Source organism: Melanotaenia boesemani, chromosome 2 (genome assembly GCF_017639745.1).
Source record: "Melanotaenia boesemani isolate fMelBoe1 chromosome 2, fMelBoe1.pri, whole genome shotgun sequence".
In the NCBI taxonomy this organism is placed as follows: Eukaryota; Metazoa; Chordata; class Actinopteri; order Atheriniformes; family Melanotaeniidae; genus Melanotaenia; species Melanotaenia boesemani.
The window spans coordinates 12,781,989-12,803,342 of NC_055683.1; the positions used below are offsets into that span (position 1 = coordinate 12,781,989).

General features: G+C 39.3%; 1 protein-coding gene across 1 annotated transcript in view; it reads left to right on the forward strand.

The window, feature by feature from the left end:
- The window catches only part of LOC121632357 (glutamate receptor ionotropic, NMDA 2B-like), a 122,432-nt gene that overhangs the window by 19,952 nt on the left and 81,126 nt on the right, over window positions 1-21,354 (forward strand). Inside the window, exon 2 of the mRNA XM_041973795.1 lies at window positions 1,541-2,176. Within this exon, the coding sequence (XP_041829729.1) occupies window positions 1,541-2,176 (636 nt within the window). The remainder of the gene's footprint in view (window positions 1-1,540; window positions 2,177-21,354) is intronic.

Below are 21,354 nucleotides of genomic sequence, written 5' to 3' on the forward strand. Positions count from 1 at the left end.
CTTGTCCCCGCACTGTCCTCTTATCATCCCTCCCTTCCTCCTTCCCTCCCACCTCTCCATCTTTCATGCAAAGTGTTGTGCAATTGACTATTAATACAGGGACCTGTAATTAGAGCTGACGAACCTCCAGCAATTATTTTTCCCTTATAGAAGTTTTTCTGTCATCTCTGCATACGTTCCTTTATCCCTCTTTCAATCTTCCTTTTGCTTTTTTTCCTCCTCTCTGTCACTCCCTGTCTCATTAACTGTCAGTTTTGTGATGTGGATATTGTTTTAGTTTTTTTGTTTGTCATCGTACCTTCCATCTGCCTTGTTAGCAGCAGTCATGTATGAGATGTATCCACAATGCACCACTCAAGTTTATGAACAACTACACCTCCAGCTTCTCAGCAAACTCTTCCCACTGTAAAGATCTATTCCCACCTACACCTACTCTGACTATATGTTGATACACTCAGGAGGACACATGCCCTCCTACACAGACAGATGTAAACATACAAGGAACACCAACATCCTTCTCAGAAAGCTGCTTTTGTCTTTGCCAGCATCTTTTGTCTTTCCTTGATCGTACTTGTTTTGCTTTCTCCATCTTTTTCTCTTTTCCCCTTTTCACTGACTCACCTGGTCCTTCCACCCTCCCGCATCCCCATTAATGAAAAGCTCTATAAATAATCAAAGAGCAGAGGGAGTCAGTCTGACAGCTAGAAAAGGAAACGGTCAAGTAGAACGTAGGAGGGAGGGGGAAGGAAGCAGGGCTAGACAGCAAATGAGTGTGAGTGTTAAACTAGGCCAAAAGGGGTTGCGGGAGGAGGGCGCGTGTCATATCAAAGCCTTGTGAGTTGTCCAGAGCGCCTTCGCTGTCAATCACTTAATCAATTTGGGCGTCAGTCAGTTTGTCTGCATCTTGTGGTGGTGCGTCACTCCTCTCACTCCAGACAGTTTGTCAGTCAGCCTGAGTTGCCGTGGAGCGTCTTTCCCTCCATCTGCCCTTTCTGTCATTTGTATACACTTGATTCATATTTCCTTCTATCCTTTTAACTGTTGCTCCCTCCTTTACTCCTTCTCTTTTTTACTCTTGTCAGGAAACCATAGTCTCACTTATAAGGTGTGCTTTTAATGCAGCTCCGTTTAGCATGAATTATTGATTTACATGAGATTATACATAAATGATACACAATTTTAGCATGCATCTGAGTGCGTTTAAATGCAAGTACATCTGCTTGTGTGTGTTTAAAGCCTCCTTTTGTTTAGGTTTCCCACTCCTCCTTTCTTTTCCTTCACTGCTCCATTTCTGTGATCTGACATTGATATGCACTAATTCATTTGATGCATACAACCTCTCGTCAATTCACTGTATTGAATCAATGAAATATTTTTATATGTTAACTTCTGTTTCCCTCTCTTCATGTCCTCTCTCTTTTTTTTCTCTATCCATTATCTCTCTTGGCATTTTGCTTTGCCAAATCTGCCTTTTTCCCCCCTCTTTCTTTTCTATCTCCATCTCTTTCTTTTCCTCCTCTCCACTACCTCCATTTATTAGGTATTACTCTCCCACTCCTACACCATGCCTGTCTGTGGACGACAAAGTTCCTTCCAATCCAGCGGCCATGCTCGAGCCCGCTTCTCCGCCCACTTGGTCGCTCAGGAGCAAGAACGAGTTCGAACCCTACATCCGCCCCTTTCTGCATCCCTTCACCGCCAGACAAGTACTTTTCTCCGCCTACCCCTCCTTTTCCTGCTGCTCTGCCTTGTCCACTTACCCCCGGCCTGCCACTCACGGAGAGAGAAGGGCGGGGGAGGCGGTGGCGGCCACTACGTTCCCATCCCACAGCCTCCCCCCCACCACATGGCCCTGCCCAACATCTTACGTGGCCTCAGCATTGCTGTTGTCCTGGTGGGCAACTCCAGCGAGGTGGCACTGGCAGGGGCACGAGAGAAGGAGGACTTCCTACACATTGCCCCTAATGTGGAGGTGCTGACCATGAACGAGACCGACCCTAAAAGCATCATCAAGAGTATCTGTGACCTCATGACCGAGCACTGGCTGCAGGGAGTGGTGTTTGGAGATGACACTGACCAGGAGGCCATTGCACAAATCCTGGACTTCATATCAGCCCAAACCCATATCCCCATTCTAGGAGTACGCGGGGGCTCTTCCATGATCATGGCTGCCAAGGTAGGACACTCGCACCAAAAAGCAATGGTTTTGTAAAAACAATAGTAATTGACATTTAAAGTAACTGAGTGAAGAAGTGTGTGTTGGTGTGGAGTTCAATAGTTAAAAGGACCTCAGTTAGAAAATGGTAAATGAAAATTGCTGGTCAGCAAGGATGAATCTTGTTCTTTGCTGTGATTGCTGTGATAACACTTACACCTTTATTTTAATCCATAAGCTCCTCACTGGATGTACCCTTTATGTGTTAATGTGGGGCCCTTAAACATCAATGCCTAAAACACAGAGATCAGATTGAGTGGCTACAGTGACCACTGTGGGTTGTTTCTTAGCCTCTTCAATACCAGCAGTGTTGTGTATTAACTCTGAGTGCAGAAAAAACAGACCAGCAGGCTAAGCTGGGGTGCCTGACTTGAAAGACAAACTGCCAACAGAGCGGATGCCAGTGACAGGATCAGCTGGAGATTGCACCAGGACAGAGAGCTAGATCTCTGCCTATTTACCAGGCCTTGCCTAATGGGATAAAGCAATCTGCTGCTGCTTTATATGTGTACTCCTGGGATCTGGCTTTGGACATTTTTAAAATAAAATCAACTCATTCAGTTGGTACTTAGTGCATAAATCTAACTGAAATGAAAAATAACCAGTACAGTAAAACTGTCTATCCGTGAAACCTTGAGAAAGACACTCATAACAGTTTCTTGCTGACGGCTTGTTTTTCTTTAATTTGGGGCTTCTGGCAGGACTAATCTCATTTACTTCTTTAAATGAGGTGATATCATGCTTTGTCAAACTGAATTGTGTGCATGCTTTTTTTTTTTTGCTTAGAACATTTATAGTAGTGTTGGCACATGCCAAACCCCTGCAGGCATCAGGAGCTCCTAGTCAAGTGTTAAGCCACCATGCTCATGTGACTCCCACCAAATAGACTCTCAGGCTTATCTCTGCTATCCTTGTTTCCATGTTGTCATCCTTGAATTTATCTGTTGACCCTCTGGTGTCGACAGGACATTATACCAGCAGAGACATGAGCTGCAGTGACATGGCAAGACCAGCGGCCACCACTGAAGCTCTTCTTTCTGTTCATTCTCATTACAGCTGTAAGGGGAGTAATAACAGGGAACCGTCTACTCCTGTTTAAAAATGCATTCTTCTGGGCTCAAAGACAGCTGTACAGGACACATCTGCACTCTGTTTTCTCTATGTGCTGCAAATGCATTTTGCCTTTAAAATCCAAAGCCAAGCATATGCCCTAAAAACATATAAATCTTCCACAGCACACCACCTGTTCTAATTTGAGAACTGCTGCATTACATTTTAGATTATATATTTGTATTTTATAACATTAAAAGATGCAGGCATGTAGACACAGTTGAGAGTCAAGACCATGTATTCATGTACATGTTAAGGTGCAGTGTTATTTATTATGTGTAAGTGCTCCAAGTGCACTAGGCAAAAGGAAAGGGCAGTATTTCATGGCAAAGGTTTAAAAAGATTTGTCCGGCCAGAAGCCAGAGTTTACCTCTCCTGAGAGCTTCCTCCCAGCTGTACCCAGGAGAGCGAGGACAGGGTTGAGCTACGACTCCGTCGCCAAACGGATTTGTGTCTGCCTAATGGACTGAGACAATAGAGTGGCAAAAATACGATTGAGAAGGATCAGAGAAAGGGGAGTGAAATAGACATATGAGAAAGTAGAGTAATTGAGGCTGTGAGGCGAGAATGAGATTGGGCGGAAGAAATTGTTCTTTGAGTAAAAGCGGAGAAGAGGCAGGCTTTGGTTGAGAGGTGTTGGTTGGATCAGGTGAGGTTCAGATTGGGCTGTCTGTGGAGGTGTTGAAGGCATGTGTAGAGGGGCAGAAAAGCAGACAGCTTGACAATATTCAGACTGTGAGGCAAAAGAGAAGTAACAAAGGTCTCTGGAAGAGAGTTGTAAATGCTTTGAGATAAAGAGAGTAGGGAGAGAAGGGTAAAGTGAATTTTCTTCTATCTGGACAGCATAGATTAAGAAAAAAATGAAAAAGAGTTGGGTGTGGAAGGCAGAATGAGAAGGAGATTTGTGGAGCTGAAATGGACTGCAACATTATTTGCTTTTTTTCTTTTTAACTCAGTGAACATCTCAATGAAATGGATTGACAAAGAATTAGAAATAGGGATTGCACTATTAGATGTTTAACTTACAGCTTTGTACCATCACACAGACAAACGCACAAATACTTGCACCCATCAAGTGTGAAGGCCAAATACTGCTTTTACTGTTGACAAGACAGCCCCTTCTTTTTCATTACACATCCAAGAAAGGATGATAACAGGGAGCAACACAGGAGGCGGAGAATACAGCGTTTTGATTTTTAGTCAGGACTTAACAGGAGACACATTTGGAAGACTTATACAAGATAATTCCATAAAATCTACCCTCTGGAGTGGACTATGGTAGTGCTGCATGAACAGTCAGGTTAAATCATGATCTGAATAATGTTTTCCTACTCTCACATATGCATTGAGCATTTCTTGGTGTTTGGGGTAAAATACAAAGCTAAGTGCACAGTCATGTGCCAGTGGGAGGCGCCCATTCTCCCATACAGTCCAATAACATTAAATGATACACAATGTTTTAAGTATCCACACTTTCTTTCAGTCAGCTTTGTTGCCTCTGAGTTGTCTGGCATCTCTAACAAGAACAAAACAGGATATTTTAGACAATTTCCTCCTGGGGACAGAGTGGAACTGCAGTAGTAGCTCAGCAATAAAAAGTGGGTCTACAACTACCACATGAATTGCATGTCTGAATACAGATTGCCAGAGAAAAGTAGGACTGTACTTTCTGAGAAAAATATAAATGTATATAAACTTGAAAGTCCATGAGTTAAAAGTATGTTACCAAAAATTCTGTTTCAAGTATAAACAATATCCTAAAGTCTCAATTGACTTTCTGTGACATGCTTTTGCCAAAATACCAGAGGATGAATATGTTACTTACTTTTCAACCTTGAATTTACAGCTCTTCATAGCAGACAGATTTAGGGCTTGAAGAGGACTCGTGTATTATGTACAATGCAGAACAATTTGGACATTAATTACATTAATTGAAAAAAACCCTTATTTGGATATAAAATGTTCAGAATTAGAAACTATTTTACTGCTGATGAGATCTTGATGCTAATAGCAAAGCAAAAAGTCAGAGGTACAGCAAATGTAACACAATTTAAACTTGAAACAATTGGAAGTTAAATGAGTTGGCTTGATATTCAATTCAATTCAGTTCAGTTCAGTTCAGTTCAGTTCAGTTCAATTCAATTCAGGTTATCTTTGTTTGTATATAACCTATTAACAACAACTTCATCTCAGGGCACTTAACAGACAAATCAGTTTGAGCCAATTCATTGTCATCCAATCAGTATTCATACAAGCCAGTTCATAATAAATAAAAGCATAGCTAAGGAAAACCAACAGATTGCATCTACTGCCTCCTGAACCTAAACTGGAAGCTGGTTCCATTAGAGACGGACCTAAAAGCCAAAGGCTCTGTCTCCCATTCGACTCTTAGAGACTTGAGGAACCACAAGTAAACCTGTAAAGTGTGGAACTATTAGATCTTTGATACACAATAAAGCCTGGTCATGGAAAGCTTTATGTAAGGAGACGAATTTTAAATTCTATCCTAGATTTAACAGGGAGCCAATGAATAGAGGCTAAAACTTGAAAAATAGGATCTCTTCTGCTAGATCTCATCAGAACCCTTGCTGCAGCCTTTTGGATCAGCTGGAGACTTTCCAGGGCATATTTGAGCCAGCCCAATAATAAGGAATTGCAGTAGTCCAATATGGAAGCAACAAAAAGCGTGGACTAATTTTTCTGCATCACGCTGTGACAGGATGTCCCTGACTTTAGCCATATTATGTAGGTGGAAGATGGCAGTTTTAGAAATTTGTTTTATATGTGAACCGAAAGACAAATCCTGGTCAAAAATAACTCCAAGGTTCCTCACTGCAGTACTAGAAGCCAAATGAATGCCACCCAGATTAATTACATAGTTAGACAATCTTGTCCTGAATTTTTCAGGTCCAAAGACAACAGCCTCAGGCTTGTTTCTATTTAGAGGGAGAAGATTCAGTGTTATCCAGGTCTTTATGTCTTCAAGACATCTTTTTAATTTAATAAACCGATTAGTTCCATCAGGCTTCATGGATAAGTATATATGAGCATTATCCATATCGCAATGACAGTTTATACCATGCTGTCTAACGATATTACCCAAAGGAAGAATGTACAATGTGAAAAGTATTGGTTCAAGTACAGAACCCTGAGGAACTCCGTCACTTATACTGGTGTGTGAGGAAAACATAATTTACATTAGCAAACTGAAATCAATCAGCTAAATATGACTTAAACTGGATTAATGCAGTTCTTTTAATCATAATAACATGTTCAACATGATATGTACAGACATACGTCCTTTATCTGAGGCAGAAGATCATTGGTAACTTTCACCAGTGCTGTCTCTGTGCTATGGTGAGCTCTAATTCCTAACTCAAGCTCTTCAGATTATTTCTGCTCTAATGGGTCCATTGTTGAGTTGAAACTATTTTACCAAGAATTTTAGACATAAAGGGGAGGTTGGATATAGGTCTATAATTAGGTAACTCTTCTGGATCGTAAGTCGTTTTTTTAAGTACAATTTTGAATACAGCAGTCTTAAAAGACTGAGGTACATATTCTGTCAATAAGGATATATTGATCAAATTCAATGCAGATGTATTAATTAAGGGAAAAACTTCCTTGAATAGTATGGTTGGGATGGGGTCTACAATACAAGTTGAAGGTTTAGATGAAGCTGTTATTCTGGTTAACTCAGAGAGCTGTGAAGGACAGCAATGGTCTAAACCAGGGGTAGCCAATGTTGGTCCTCGAGGGCACCAATCCGGCAGGTTTTCCAGATTTCCGTGCTCCAACACACCTGACTTAAACTAACGAGTCATTGTGGAGATCGTTATAGGCTGTTGGATCCATTTAATTTGAGTCAGGTGGGCTGGAGCAGGGAAATCTGGAAAACCTGCCGGATTGGTGCCCTCGAGGACCGACGTTGGCTACCCCTGGTCTAAACATAAATCAGGTTCTACATATGTCTCTAAAGCTGCTGTTGATGAGACATCATCAATAGTGGGAAGGATGTCATGGTTTTTCTTTCTAATAGAAACTATTTTGTTTCTGAAGAAACTCATGAAGTCATCACAGCTGAGAGTTAGAGGGATACATGACTTAATGGCACAATGACTCTTAGTCAGCCTGGCTATAGGGCTGAAAAAAAAACCTGGGGTTGTTCTTGTTATCTATCAATCTCGAACCTGAACAGTTAACCAAATTACATGTTTTAAAGCTATGGCTTTTGCAAACATTGAGTCAATGAGGGTTTTGGGGATTTTTGGTTTTCAAGTCAATAGTGACTTCAGACACTCAAATATACAGTCAAGCACAAAAATTCCTTTTTATTCATAATATGTCCTCTCTAAATAGATGGAAAAGATAGAAGCAGGAAGCCAGGCAGCTCCAGTTTTAACAAGAAGTAAAGAAGAAGAAGGAAGAGGAGGGGAATGGAAAGCGAGAGATGGATGGAGGCAAAGGGCACTCACATCTATATCAATGAATAAGATAAGTGAGGGAGGGTTGGGCAGTAAGTAAGAGGATGAATGCATTGAGTGCATGGTCTTAAGACTGAGAAGGGAGAAGCAGAGAGAAGGGGAGGCGAAGGGACGTAGAACGTGCGTTCACAGCAGGTGTATCGCCAGCTATCCATTGCTGATGGTACTTAAAAAACAGAAGCTGCTTATTTGCTCTGGAAATCACAGTCTAAATGGAGGAGGGTTGAAGAAAGAGAGAAAGATGAATAGAGCACAGCTGTAGCCACATCTGTGAAAGACAGGGTAAGATAAAGGAGGAGGAAAAGATGGAGAAGGCAGAGGAACTCTCCAACAGTTTAATGTGTGAGTCCTTGTGCATCTGTGTGTGCACTTTTGTAAATTTTGTTACCTAGCCAATGTGGATGTAGTTGCCAGTTTTTTTTCTCAGTAGCAGTTTCCAGCACCACCCTGCTTGCTTGGAGTGCACCAATCAGTATGATCTAAAGCTTTGGCTAATGCTCATAATATCAAGACATGGTGAGCTATTTTCTTCAGCTTGTCTAGAAGGTATAGCTTTGTAGTGGTACAAATAGCTGTAGTTGTCATTGATCACCCCAGGGCTACTGCACAATAAGTACAGAAAACTAATCCATGAGAGGAAGCTGCTGCTGTAGATTAGGAGAGCGATAACATCCACTTGTGCACAGGATTTAAATGTAAGATTGTCAGCAATTAACAAAAAAAGGGAAAGCAGCCAACTCAGATGACCTGAGGGAAACTGTAATAAAATATGAATAACATTTGCACATTTGCAACACAATACAGGCGACACACAGGAGTGGCACAAGCAGGCACACACCCACACATATGTGTTTAAATAAATGTGCAGTATGATGTGTTGCAAGGATTCTTAATGTATAAATATAAAAAAAAAAACCTCGTGGATAAACTTAAAAGTCAATCTTCAGTGAAGTTCTGTAGCAAAATCATCATTACATACACAAGTATTGCACTCAGGCCCATCTACACACAAGCACAAAAGTCAGACATCTTTTGTGTTACTGGCAGCCTTCTCCAGGAAAAACCAGCTGGATACGATCAATTAACTTTTGCCCAAATAATTCAGGCTTTTCATCGTTTTAAATGTGGTCGTTTGCCTGTGGGTGTCCGAGCCCTTTCTAAGAAGAAAGAGAGCGATTTTGTGTCTGAACAGCCTTTTCCTGTGTGTATGTGTGTGTGTGTGTGTGTGTGTGTGCTTGTGGATGCACGCGTGTGCTGACAAAACAGGCTCAATGATAGTGTAGAACTGGTGCTGAACTGTGCCTGAGGATAATTATTGTGGATGGGGTGTGTGTAAGCCAGTTGAACCATTTAATCACAGCACATGGGTTAAATCAGCAGAGCAATTAATGTCCATTCCCCATTGTCTATAGAAACAAGTTCCTCTTGTCCTTTTTATTTAGTCTATAGTAAGGGTGAGTCATTCTTTTTTCATTTTTTGGACACCAAAAAATTGATTTCTGTGGGCAATATTTCCTGTTCATACTGCCTATATCCTCTCGAGGTTTTAGTCCAAAGAGTTGAACATAAATGTGTCTGCATTTATATTCCCAATTAATGTCCTACAACAGCACCTATTGTTGTAGTAATCACTGAGTTCCAGTACTCTATTAATGTAATGTGCTGTTCAGCTTGGCAGCACCACATCCTAGCTAAAACATAAGCACAATTAGGGACATTTGTAAACGATAAGAGAATTAAAAGTGAGTGTTCTTCTGCTTCATGTCTCTTAGTGTTTGTCTTTGTGCCATTTTTATTCAACCCCCCTCTCTCTGTTCTAGTGTCTTTTAAATCCCTCTTTTTAATTGTATGGTTCATTCATGGGTTTTATGCCTAGTAAAGCACAGTAACTCCCTTGTTAACAGCTTTCTGATCTATCCTTTCATCCTGGATATGTTCTCTTTTTTCTTTAAATTTGAGCCGTGATACATTTTTCTTATTTTTTTGTGTGTCTAGTACTTTTTTGGGGCTAGTTTCACTAGCAAAAGCATGACCTGAAAATTTATTAGCATATAACTTTGCAAATATCTCTTTGCAAATAGCTCATGATTATTGCTGTGCTCATAGCACTAGCTTCACCTAAAGGGCCAACAAATACCCAGATCTATAGGAAGATGCTTGATTTCCAGTCATGGAAATGTCCCATTACTGGTCTGTTCTTACCTTCTTATTGTCCTGGTTTAGAAAATGTGACAGCTCACTATGTATGTGTGTGTCTGTGTGTTCCCCTTTTCTGCAGAGAGAGAGAAAGAGAGAGAGAGAGAGAGAGAGAGAGTAAGAGGGGGAGATGGGAAGAGTTAGAGAAAAATATAGAGTCCTAAATTTATGTGTCCTATTTTCCAACCCTGTTGGTCTCAATTTACCCTGGCCATTTAACTCACTCTATAACTTTCTCTTCTACACCTCACCCTCCCTGACCTACCCGACTTTCACTCTTTCATTCCACCTTCTTTTTTCCCCTTTCCTCCTCCTCTACTTGTTTAATATGGGGCTTCACTGCATGCAGATTTACAAAGTTCAGCTATTCAGGTCTACTCATGCCTAAAGATTTTTCTGACCATCCCACTATTGTTATGCATGTATCCAAAACTATATAAATTTGACTATTTAATGTATTGATTTTTTTCCCCATGAAACCTCAGCTATTGGAAATGATTTGGCCCAAATCAGTAAAGAAATTTAATGGAGGTTGAAAAGTTACAAATATTTAAAAGAAAAATGCCTCTCAGACAGACACAACAATTAAAAAAAAACTCAGCTAAAGACCAGTACCACCATGTACCAGACCTTCAAGCTACCTAGAGAAGAAGCTCAAGGCATCACTGCTTAGAAACATGCAGACATGAAGGCTCAAACATGCCCATCATTGAATAAGATCCCAAATTGACAAATGAGGATTGGGCCAAGAAATACCAGCAGAAAGATCACAAAGGTTTAATGAAACCTAAACCTGCTGCCCTTGGAAGATACTTTCTTTTAGTAGTGGCACATGAAGAAGTCTATTATAATTTAGAGCTCATATGATATTTATTTATAGTTTACTGATACACCATCATACACTGTAAAAATATTGTTAAAAAGTTGAGTAAATTTACAAACGTGAGCTGCAAAGCATTTTTTTTTTTTTTTTTTTTAGGTAAACTTATCTAAGGAGATCTGGTCTTGTGTTAACCTAAATTAAAAGTGTATTCAAAGTAGAATCTTAGATTTAACAAAGTTCAGCTATTCAGGTCTTTGAGCTGAAAAAATTCATGTTGTTAAAGGGACACTGTGTAACATTTTCTGTTGTTTTACTGGACAAAATCAATGTCTGCAAGTTTATATGTGTTATCATTGGTGTATTATGACCTCCGCTAATGATACTTACAGATTCTTTTAAGCGAAGAATTTTATATTTGTTTATACATATGACAGAAAAGCCGGTAGGTCAGTGCCATGACAGTCTGCCATCTTGAAACTACTGCCACTGGCAAGGGACAAATACCACCAACTATGCATTTTCCCTGCAAGCCAGCTCATAATGAGACACACGAAGAGAAGATAAATGAGAGTGGCTTACTACCCATGCAAGTTAAAATCTGTTAAATAAAACGCAGGACCATGGATATGCAACAGCTACACAGGAGCCGTTTTCACCATAGCCAAAAAAGCGAAAAAGGGGACCTAAAAGGCAGCGTGACCAGATGATACAAAAAGGAGGATCGATATTGCGCTAGCTAGCCTTCCGCAGGTGGAAGGAGCTCAAGACGGAGAAAGATTTAAAAGGGATGCTGAAGTTGCAGTTTTCTCTTCGACAAGTAAGTCAGTGTTACTGCCTAAATGAGCCTAAAGCTAACTTTTTTCATTTGGTTTTGTTAGACAGTGTTGCTTGTTACCATGGGCAGCATAACAATAGTTTTTGCTAAAATACACCAGCTGTCTTGGTACAGAAGTGTATGTTTACGTGGTTTCAGTTGCTTTCATAGTCATGGTAAAAACCGGCTTTCAGTTGAGGTAAAGCCGTACTAAAAGCAGGTGGGAAGGCTTAATAAGCTGGCTTTTACTGTGACAAAAAGCTGGTGCTGTGTTGAGGCCAGTTTCCCTATCGAGATCCGTTCCCCCTGTGAGAACCATTTTTCCTTCTATACACAGAGGAACAACATCTAAATTTCCATTCTCCTGATGTTTTCCCCTTGACCAGTTATGATCCAGAGGGAACTTCCTCACATATGTATACTGTTATTGTGAAGGGGACAGAGGTCCGGTAGAAGTAGGTGAACTGCGTTGTTATAATGAAGTTAACGTTCAACTTCAGAAGTGACTTCTTTGTGTGTAACAGAGTGAACATAATATTAACTGACATGCTTTCATATGTGCTGTTGAGGCTTTTTGAGATACAGTGGCTACTGTTGTTGCAATACATGTTTGAGACACTAAAATGCACTACACCTTATAATGTGATGCATGATTCCAACGTTAGATAGCAGTAATTCTCACACAATGTCCCTTTAAAGGTACAGTGTGTAGCTTATTTGGCTTTTTATTAGAAAAAATCAAGTACCGCTTTCATAAATAAGTATTTTACCAAAGTCTAATCACAACTGCATCCAAATGAAAGCGTTCTCGTAGCTTAGAATGAGTTGTTTATAAATACATAGGTGGTGGCGCACCCAACTGGAGGCTGCCATGTTGCATTGTCATCTTTGAATTCAGTAGCCGGAAGAGGACAAACTTGTTAACCTTACAAGTTTTATCTGCGAATCCCTGGTTGTCTAGGGGGGAGAGAGAAACAAGCAAATACGACCACGAATCATTCAGCTTGACAGTTTACATTGAAATGGAGGACCATTCATACTCTTTACCCCGCAAGACAGAGGAAAAAATAGCCAAAAAAAAGGAAAAAGAAATAATAACTGAACAAACAAGAGTGTACATCGGTGGAGCGTTTACCAGATAGAGGAGGAGAGAAGTAGAGGGTCTTCAAAACGTAGAGGTTCTGCTGGATAGGTAAGCTAATTCAGTTAAAAGTGAAGTTTTTTTTGGCGTTATGTTAGAAACAGGGCAGGGTATTCCAGCAACTACTTTATCCTCCCATTTAAATCGGACAATTTACGGTTACTTGCTATATAAAACAGCAGAAACAACTAATTTGTTAGTTAGCCTACAGTAGAAAAGCTCCATTGCAACAGTTTTCACTTGTTGTTACTCTTCACAGTTTTCCTCTTTCTCTCTCTCATTCTCTCCCTCATTCTCTCTCTTCATCAGATTATCTCTGAGTCTTCAAGTCACGAAAAACAATTTCACACAGTAACATTAGCTATTAGCAGTAGTTTGGTAGCAAATACATAGAGGGCATGCTTGCAACCTATCGGCATAAAAAAAAAACACAGAATTATATATTGTTCTGTACCTCATCACCTGATGGGACACTCGAACTTCTGCGAGATGTTGACATTTTCACATTTATGATTCTTCGCAGCTTCCGTAGTTTTAATAACGCGCTTAAACGGTGAGGTTCCAGTAGAGCACTACTCAGTTGCTTGCATATTATTAGCGCACCACTAGATAGGAGTAATTCTGACACACTGGGGGCTTTATGTTGAAAATATCTCCGAAGTTGAGGTAACTTATTTTTACAGTTTGCCTTTGAATATTTGGATTTTCACTCTGAATGTAGGTTGATACAACACTTTTTTTTTTGTTTGTTTAATCAAAAATGTATTACAGCTGGATGCCTCAGTTTTTAAGTTCACTCAACTTTTGTTTTGCAGTGTATGGCATCAGTGTCCTCATCCGCTTGTCTGGCCAGAGAAGGCCTCAAAACTGATCAAACAATGACCTGGCTCTCCTGATTCACCTCCTTCACCTGATTGAAATGTAACAAAATACTTAATGGATAAATTGGAAGTGAGCTCACTCTAATTTTCTGACAGCCTTTCCCTCTGTATATCAGCCCTTTATTTTTAATCTTTCCTTACATCTTTATCTCTATTCTGTGAATGCTCCTCACTGGTAAAGATCTGGCTCATCCTGTGGCAACTTGTAGGAGGCAGATGGAGAAATTTACAGCAGACTTACAGGTGCTAATGCACCCCCTCTTGCTCCTTCTCCTTGGTGCTTTTCACTCTGCCACCACCTCTGTCTTTCCCTGCTCAGATGTCTGTAAAGGCCTGTTGAGTTCAGATCTGCTATGGTGCCAGCAACATTTTCCCTCTATCCCTGCCCTTTATTCAGGACTCCTTTATTTAGCTATTTTCATCTCTTCTTCATCATTGCCATCACTAAAACTGATTTACAAGCACCCCCACCCTTTTTCTGCCCTCCACCGTTTCCTCTTTTCCCCTCATGGAGCAACAGGGATCCTTATTAGCCTTATTTTTGTGCTAGTATATGCAGTAATTTCAAGGAGAGACTGGACTTCTATCTTTGCATGGGCTAAGGTGAGTCAGAGTTTTTTTTCAAAGCATCAATGTATGTATGGAAAGGGAAGGAAAGGAAAGGAAAGGAAAGGAAAGGAAAGAAGACAAAAAAAAAGAAAAAAAAGGTGGCTTAATTATTGCTACACAGACTTATTATAACGGATGATAAAAACATGCCATCTCTGCCATCCTCCATTTTTAACCTTTAACACAAGTGCTTATCCTCCAACTATTTACGTTTGTCCCTTTAAAACCTCTGCCACTCTTGTTCGTGATGATGGGTGGTGAGAGCGTTGTCAACAAACAGTGACAGATTCAGTCCCAACAACACCCACTGTGTTCCTGTGAGAAAACAGTGGAGCGACATTTCACTGCGTCCTCACTGTAAGCAAGTGTAGATCAGGGAGCCCATCAAAGGTGATGAGACTTGTTTATTAGTATATTGACTGTAAATCATCACTGTAAATATAAAATGATTTCTCAGATTTTATCTTTCTTTGACCGCGTCCTGGCAGTAGCAGTCAAACTTTTTTTTTTTTCAAACTAGTCCTATTCACCACTTCTTAACTTTGTCTGTTTCAGTACAAATTCAACTGCTGTTGAACATGACACCAAGGGAGAAAAACCTGCTCACTGAGACTTGAGGTGTGTTTATTCTTCACTTGGTTCAGAGCTTGCAAATGGAGAGGTGTACGGCTTGAGACAGAAAGATGACTATGTGAGTCATGTTGCTTGTCTGGTCATGTCAATGCAGAAATCCTCCACATATTCAGCGAGGTTGTCCTCAAAGTTATATGGACAAAAGAAAAGAAACTAAAAAAAAATCATTTAAATACAATGAGAATCCAATAAAATAGCCATCTAATGATGTCAAAAGCAGGTTGTATGAAAAAAAAAAAAAAAAAAATACGATTGCAATATACTCACCAAACAGCAAATGCTTTATTACCTATTATAAATATTTTTACAGAATTTTTTTTAGACTTCATGTGTTTTTTTTCTGTATTCTTGCTTTATTTATTCTTGCCTTACTCCTCCAGCCATTGCTAATCCTTAATCAACATATATGAAAGCAAGCCACAGGATAGTAAGACTAAGAGAAAAGCAAATGGACAATAATTGAAAAAAAAGTAAAGAAAAAAGACAGAAAGAGATGGAGGGAGGGTGTCAAGGAAGTAAGAGGAGGCATGAATGTGGGCGAAGATAGCCGCAAGACCACAGTGTGCTTACTCAATTACTCACCGAGGCTGAGGCAAGCTGGCCCTCATCAGAGCCACATGCTGTGACACACGCGCGCACACACTGCAGTAACACATGCACACACTTGAAGCACACACAGCAGCCTATACATCAGATAAATATGTTTCGATGTGTTCCTGCTTACCTGAAGTATGAAAATTATTCAACCAGGGCACCCTCCGTGATGAGTATGGTCAGACACGGGTCTGCATGCTAACACCTCCATGAACTCTAAAGGTACTAATGACGCCGCAAGGGCTACATTTCTTAGTTGTCTTTTATTCTAATGCTATTTATTTTAGGATTGTCATTATTTGAAAAGAGAAATTTGTTGTTTGCATTTGGTGTAATTGCAAATAAACACTACTTGACACCCACAAATATCGAATTTGCTAACTTTGGAAAATTTAAGCATGTATTTTTAGATTCTTAGCCAGAAAAGTATTCCTTCAGGTAAAAAAAAAAAAAAAAAAAAAAAAAAACCCCAGAAACACAGGAAAGATCTCTTTGCTCAACCCCATTCTGTCTCGTTGCATATCTCCCTCTATTTTTTTTTTTTATCTCAGCTGCTCTGGCGCTCTCCCTCTCTTCTCTCTTTCTCACGTCATGTGAGTTGAGGTGAAGCGAGCTCCTGTGATGAATGTAAATGTGGCCCCTCCCCTCCCTTGTTCTCCTAAATTACAGCAAACACCACCTCCTCTTAAGTCTTCACTCTCTCTGCCAGTCTACTTTAACTCGCAACCCTGCAGCTGGTCCTCGCTTTTCCACTGGCAAGCAATCTGCACAGCTTCCAGCATCTATACAAGGACATTTAGAGTTACAGTACACAAATATATGAGTCAGACATAACAAATAAACAAAAGTGTTAAAAATATATAGCATTTACATTGCATGATGCTGTCTGAAGGTCTTTACTTCAAGCACAGCCTGAGAATGAAGGCTCATTATCCTTGTGTCGGTGATCATCTTCAGGCACAGGGATATTTCAGCATTTGAAAATATATACACTGCAAAATTGATTTATAGGTCAACGGCACCTTTGAGGACACAACACAGCTTTCAATAGTTTGTCTCTGTCTGCTTATCTTATTCTTACAGCAACTTCATCATCCCATATCCTTAATGCACTGGGCCACCACACCCATGTTTATCACTGACTAATAAACCAATGTGACACAAAGGAAATTGCAAACAATGTCCTTTTACTTTATCTACGGCCAAATGATAAATTAAACTGCACTGCAGCACAAGGTTTAAACCAAAAAGTCATTAGACATGAATAAATGTCTGAATTGTACTTTCCAAAGCAAGGCTCGAGAAGCCAGAAGCCTTAGAATAGTGGTGCTTTCAGATAACGTGTTAACATTGAATGATTTGAGCTCAATGCCACATATACAGTGATGATGGGGATGTTATTCGCTTTGCAGATATTTGGTAAAAACACTGGTTGAAGAAAAATTTGACCCAATGATTTTACTGTCTGAAAAACTCATGGATAACAAATTTTATACTACACATCCTAAATTTGTTAACATATTTTATATTTCAGAGTTTATTAAAATATCTAGGACCCTTCAGGACTATAAACAGTATTTATTTTTCCTCTAATCAGTCCATTAGATCAGAGTCCTGCATTGGGCCTGGGAACCTGTGGGTCCTGCGGGACGCAATGCAGCTCTTGTGGAAGCGGTATTGAGATTGTATTGGGCGAGAGAGGGCGGCTATGAATAAACAATGGGTCCTTAATTTGTTAGACGGAAAAATAGACATATTCTTTCTAGTTTTTGTTCAAATTTATTGTGATATTGGCACAGGTGTTTATTAGATTAGCTCATTTTTTATGATAACTGCAGATTTTTATACATTTTATAGTTTTTTGCCTCAGCTTACATGAACATTGTGATTCAAACTGAGAGATTTTTTATGTATATTCTTATTTATTCTTCTGTTATATGTAGGTCAACCAATAAAATTGTACTATTATAATGGTGCATATGAACTTCTTTTAGTTGGTCTATATATGGGTCTTTGGGAGTGGATGGCTGTGGGTGCATATTTTGCTGGAGTGGGACTGAGACAGTTAGCGGTAGCGGGTGATAATAGTCAGAATTTAAGCCGGATTCAGCGGAACGGGATTTAAAAAATAATCTTGCAAGGGGCTCTACATTACATGTTAAACAGGATAGGCGTATCTTTTGGTCTAAATGAATATTAATAAAAACATGTTAGATTCTCCAAAGTCTGTATCACCATGAAACCTTATACCACGGTTTGTAGTGACTGTTGTCATCTAAAATATAAAGTACACATTCTATGAATTATTATCTTTTTATGTATTCTTTTAAAGGTTTTTGCAACAGAACAGTTGAGCCAAAATGAAGTATGAGTGTGTAAAAAAACCTAAGTGAACCTTGTTATTTTTTTCCTTGTCTGTGTCACTGCTGTCTGTATCTGTTTGTTGAAGATTCATAAAGTTTTGACCTTTTTATGGTATTTTTTTGGGCATTTTCCTGCAAAGTAGAGCCAACTAGTATGTTCTTTCAATTTATGAGAGATTCGTATTCACCAATCCAAGAGGAAAGATGTAAACAATTTAATTTTGCAGTCCTCAAACATGTTCATGAATTTGAGGGAGGACTTTTGTAAAAAACGTCCACAACTTGTGAACAAATTTAAGAAGATTTGCATGAAGATATTGATGAATGAAGCCCAATGATCTCAAAAAGCAGCAAATATTCTAGAGAATGACTAAAAAAAAGAAAAGAATCAAAGTGCTGCAATGACATCAACCTGATTGAAATGCTGTGGTGGGACTTTAAGAGAGCTTTTAATTAATGAATGATTAGTTGTGCTTTAATGAAAGAAACCTACATGAACTTAAGCCAAGTTGTAAAAAAGAGAAGACCAAACTTCCTCCTCAACAATCAGAATCTCATCATATCATACAAAAAACGATTACTTTAAGGTATTGCTACTAAAAGGTGGTTCTATAAGTTACTCAGTTATGGGGTGATCTTTAGTTTTCACACACTGCTTACTGTATGTGTTTTGGCTTTTCTTTTGTTCAGTAAATGATAATACAGATCAATATGCCATGTGTTGTTCATATGGGATTATATTGACCCAAATGTGTGAACATCTGATTTTTCCAAAACCTTTACACTGAAAGATGATGTACTTTCTGCTTCAAATGACTGTTTGTCTAATTAATTGGACTGGGATACTGATGTGTGTTGGCCTTCCAAGACCTAAAGCCATGCTGTCAGCTGGCGAAAATGAAATAAAATAGCAGTGGCAGGAAAAATAGTAGTAATTTAAATGAAGTACTGGATTAGCTGTCAGAATCTCTTTTAATACTAAAATACTAAAATCTCCCCATTCTGCCCAAATTCCCAAAACTCAGTGTGATAGGACATCAACTTTGATCATGCAAGGTCTGACTAAAAGCCTTGTTTCTTCTGTGGTGTTCAACTTGTCAGGTTCATAATTGAAACCTTTGGCATTCATGTTGTGCAATTTTCCACAGGGACAAAACTTTATACTTTCAGAGCAACTCATGTATTTCTTTTCTTTTTCTTCATTGTGAGACACAAAAGCAACAGAAATACAATGAAATATGTTTTTTTTTATCACGTTGTTCTGGCTAAGGGCCAATTTATAACAGTTCCTTCAAGGAGAGAAGTTGTACACCATACTGTGGTCTCTAAAGTTGGTTGTGTAACTTTAGTAAGTGAGGCTGATAACAAACAGGTGTCCAAAAATCAGAGCTGAATTTAAATTCTTATTTGATCTTTCATGCACTTTATGATTCATGTTACTACACAAAATACTACAATTATATATATATATTTAATGAAATACTGTTGCTGTATATCAAGCAGAATAAAAATCCAGTCAAATTAGCATTATACCCAAAATATGAAAGAGTGACATTATGTCCCAGATCAAACTTCTGAACAGCACATTTTGTATAAATGTTGTATAAATAAAAATAAATAAACTGAATATGAAAAAGTCAAACAAATAAACTGAAGGAAATTATTGTACCACTTTCTCCATTACGGGTTGCAGGACGGCTGGAGACTATCCCAGCATTTTAGCAGGTGAGAGGCAGGGTACACCCTGGACAGGTCACCAGGTCATCTCAGGGCCAACATAGAGAGACAAACAACCATTCACACACACACACCCTCACTCCTAGGTAGAATTTAGAGAGACCTATTAACCTAACGTGCATGTCTTTGGACGGTAGGAGCGGAGAGAGCCCACGCATAAACGGGGAGAAAATGAAACTCCACAGGCCACCGCCCCCCCCAGGTTTGAACCTCCCCTCGGCTGAAGTTCGAACCAGCGACCTTCTTGCTGTCAGGCTGCGGTGCTAACCACCACCATGCAGCCCTGAAGAAAATTAAATAAAGAAAATGAAAGTGTAGAAAAATACATAAAATCTAATAAAACAATTTCAGCTGAAATGAAATCTAAAATAAGTCATTTAATAAGACTTTGACATCAAGAAATCTCTAATTTTGTATTTTTAGAGATAAAAGAGGTTTAATTTATGTTTTTCTATACACTAAAAATTTCAGTGAGTGTGGGAGAGCATGGGAAGATTTCATCTTGTTTTCATGAAAAGCATTATCCTGTTGAAATATGACAACGCTATGAAATATCTTTTCACCTTGGGGTGCAGAACAACAGTTGTATACCTTGGCTGTTACGTGACAACGCCATGCAATCATTGCACTAAATGACCCACTTAAGATGGCTGCCTTTATGTTGTATTCCACTAGTACATCTTGAAAACGGTTTAAAGGATTAAAGGCCCAAATGGAAATTGAGTTTCCTTTTGCTCTGTAGGAATAACATAAACATTAGGCATAAATACAAGCACTCTTTTTCAATGTATTGGCAGGAGGTTGTGTGCCAAACGAGAGTGGACATTGACAGCATGGAAGATTTATTAACTGCAATCGTGTATAAATGACATGTCGAAGTAGTCGCCTACTAGCTAAGAGCGATGTTTAATTCAAGAAATATTTCCCAACTGTTTGCTGGTGGAACACCCACATAAATGCCTTAGTCTCTGAATGTTTTATTAGACATTTGGTGCTCATTTGTCAAATTTTGCATCTATTTTGTCAACAGGATCAGAAAAACTTTTAAGATGGTGATATTTTAATCATGTTAAAACCTGTACATAAATTGTCAGTTAATTAGAATTGCCCCATTTTCTGAAGGTGCCCCCCAGTCTTTGATTTAGTTATTTGAAGCCATGGCCCTCCTGCTTAAAATCCATGCCTGCATAACATTTCCTATCACTGTATAGATATTCAGTCAGTATTTTGATTATTTAGCCACTTACAAGTAAGCAGTTCAACTAAGAGAAATCTGTGACAGTGTTTTTTTAACCAAGGTCATTGGATGGATGTATATGGCTTCGGGGGCAGCCGAACTAACAACTCAGTTACCTCTGGACACAAGCATCGCTCTTCAGTGTGTTACACCCTGCAGGAGTTTCTCTTATCAAGATTATTCATTATCAGAATACACATCTATATGCTGACTTGTGGTATGCGGTACCATACACAGTGCCAACACAAATATTTGTTCTGATGATGGATGTTCTAAGCCTGCAGTTAACAAAGAAATTTAGAAACACTATAAACCCATACCTCACACACACACAAACACACACACAGTTTACATGCAATTCATGCCGGACTGTGTGCCAAACAGCAGCAACTTTGCATGACAACAAAGTGTAACCCTTCAGTATTAACTGATCGAACAACAAGCTGCTCACTTTTCTGGATTTAAAATGAAGAACGTGAGCTCTTATATTGAATATCCTTCTTGGCAGCAGCTGCAG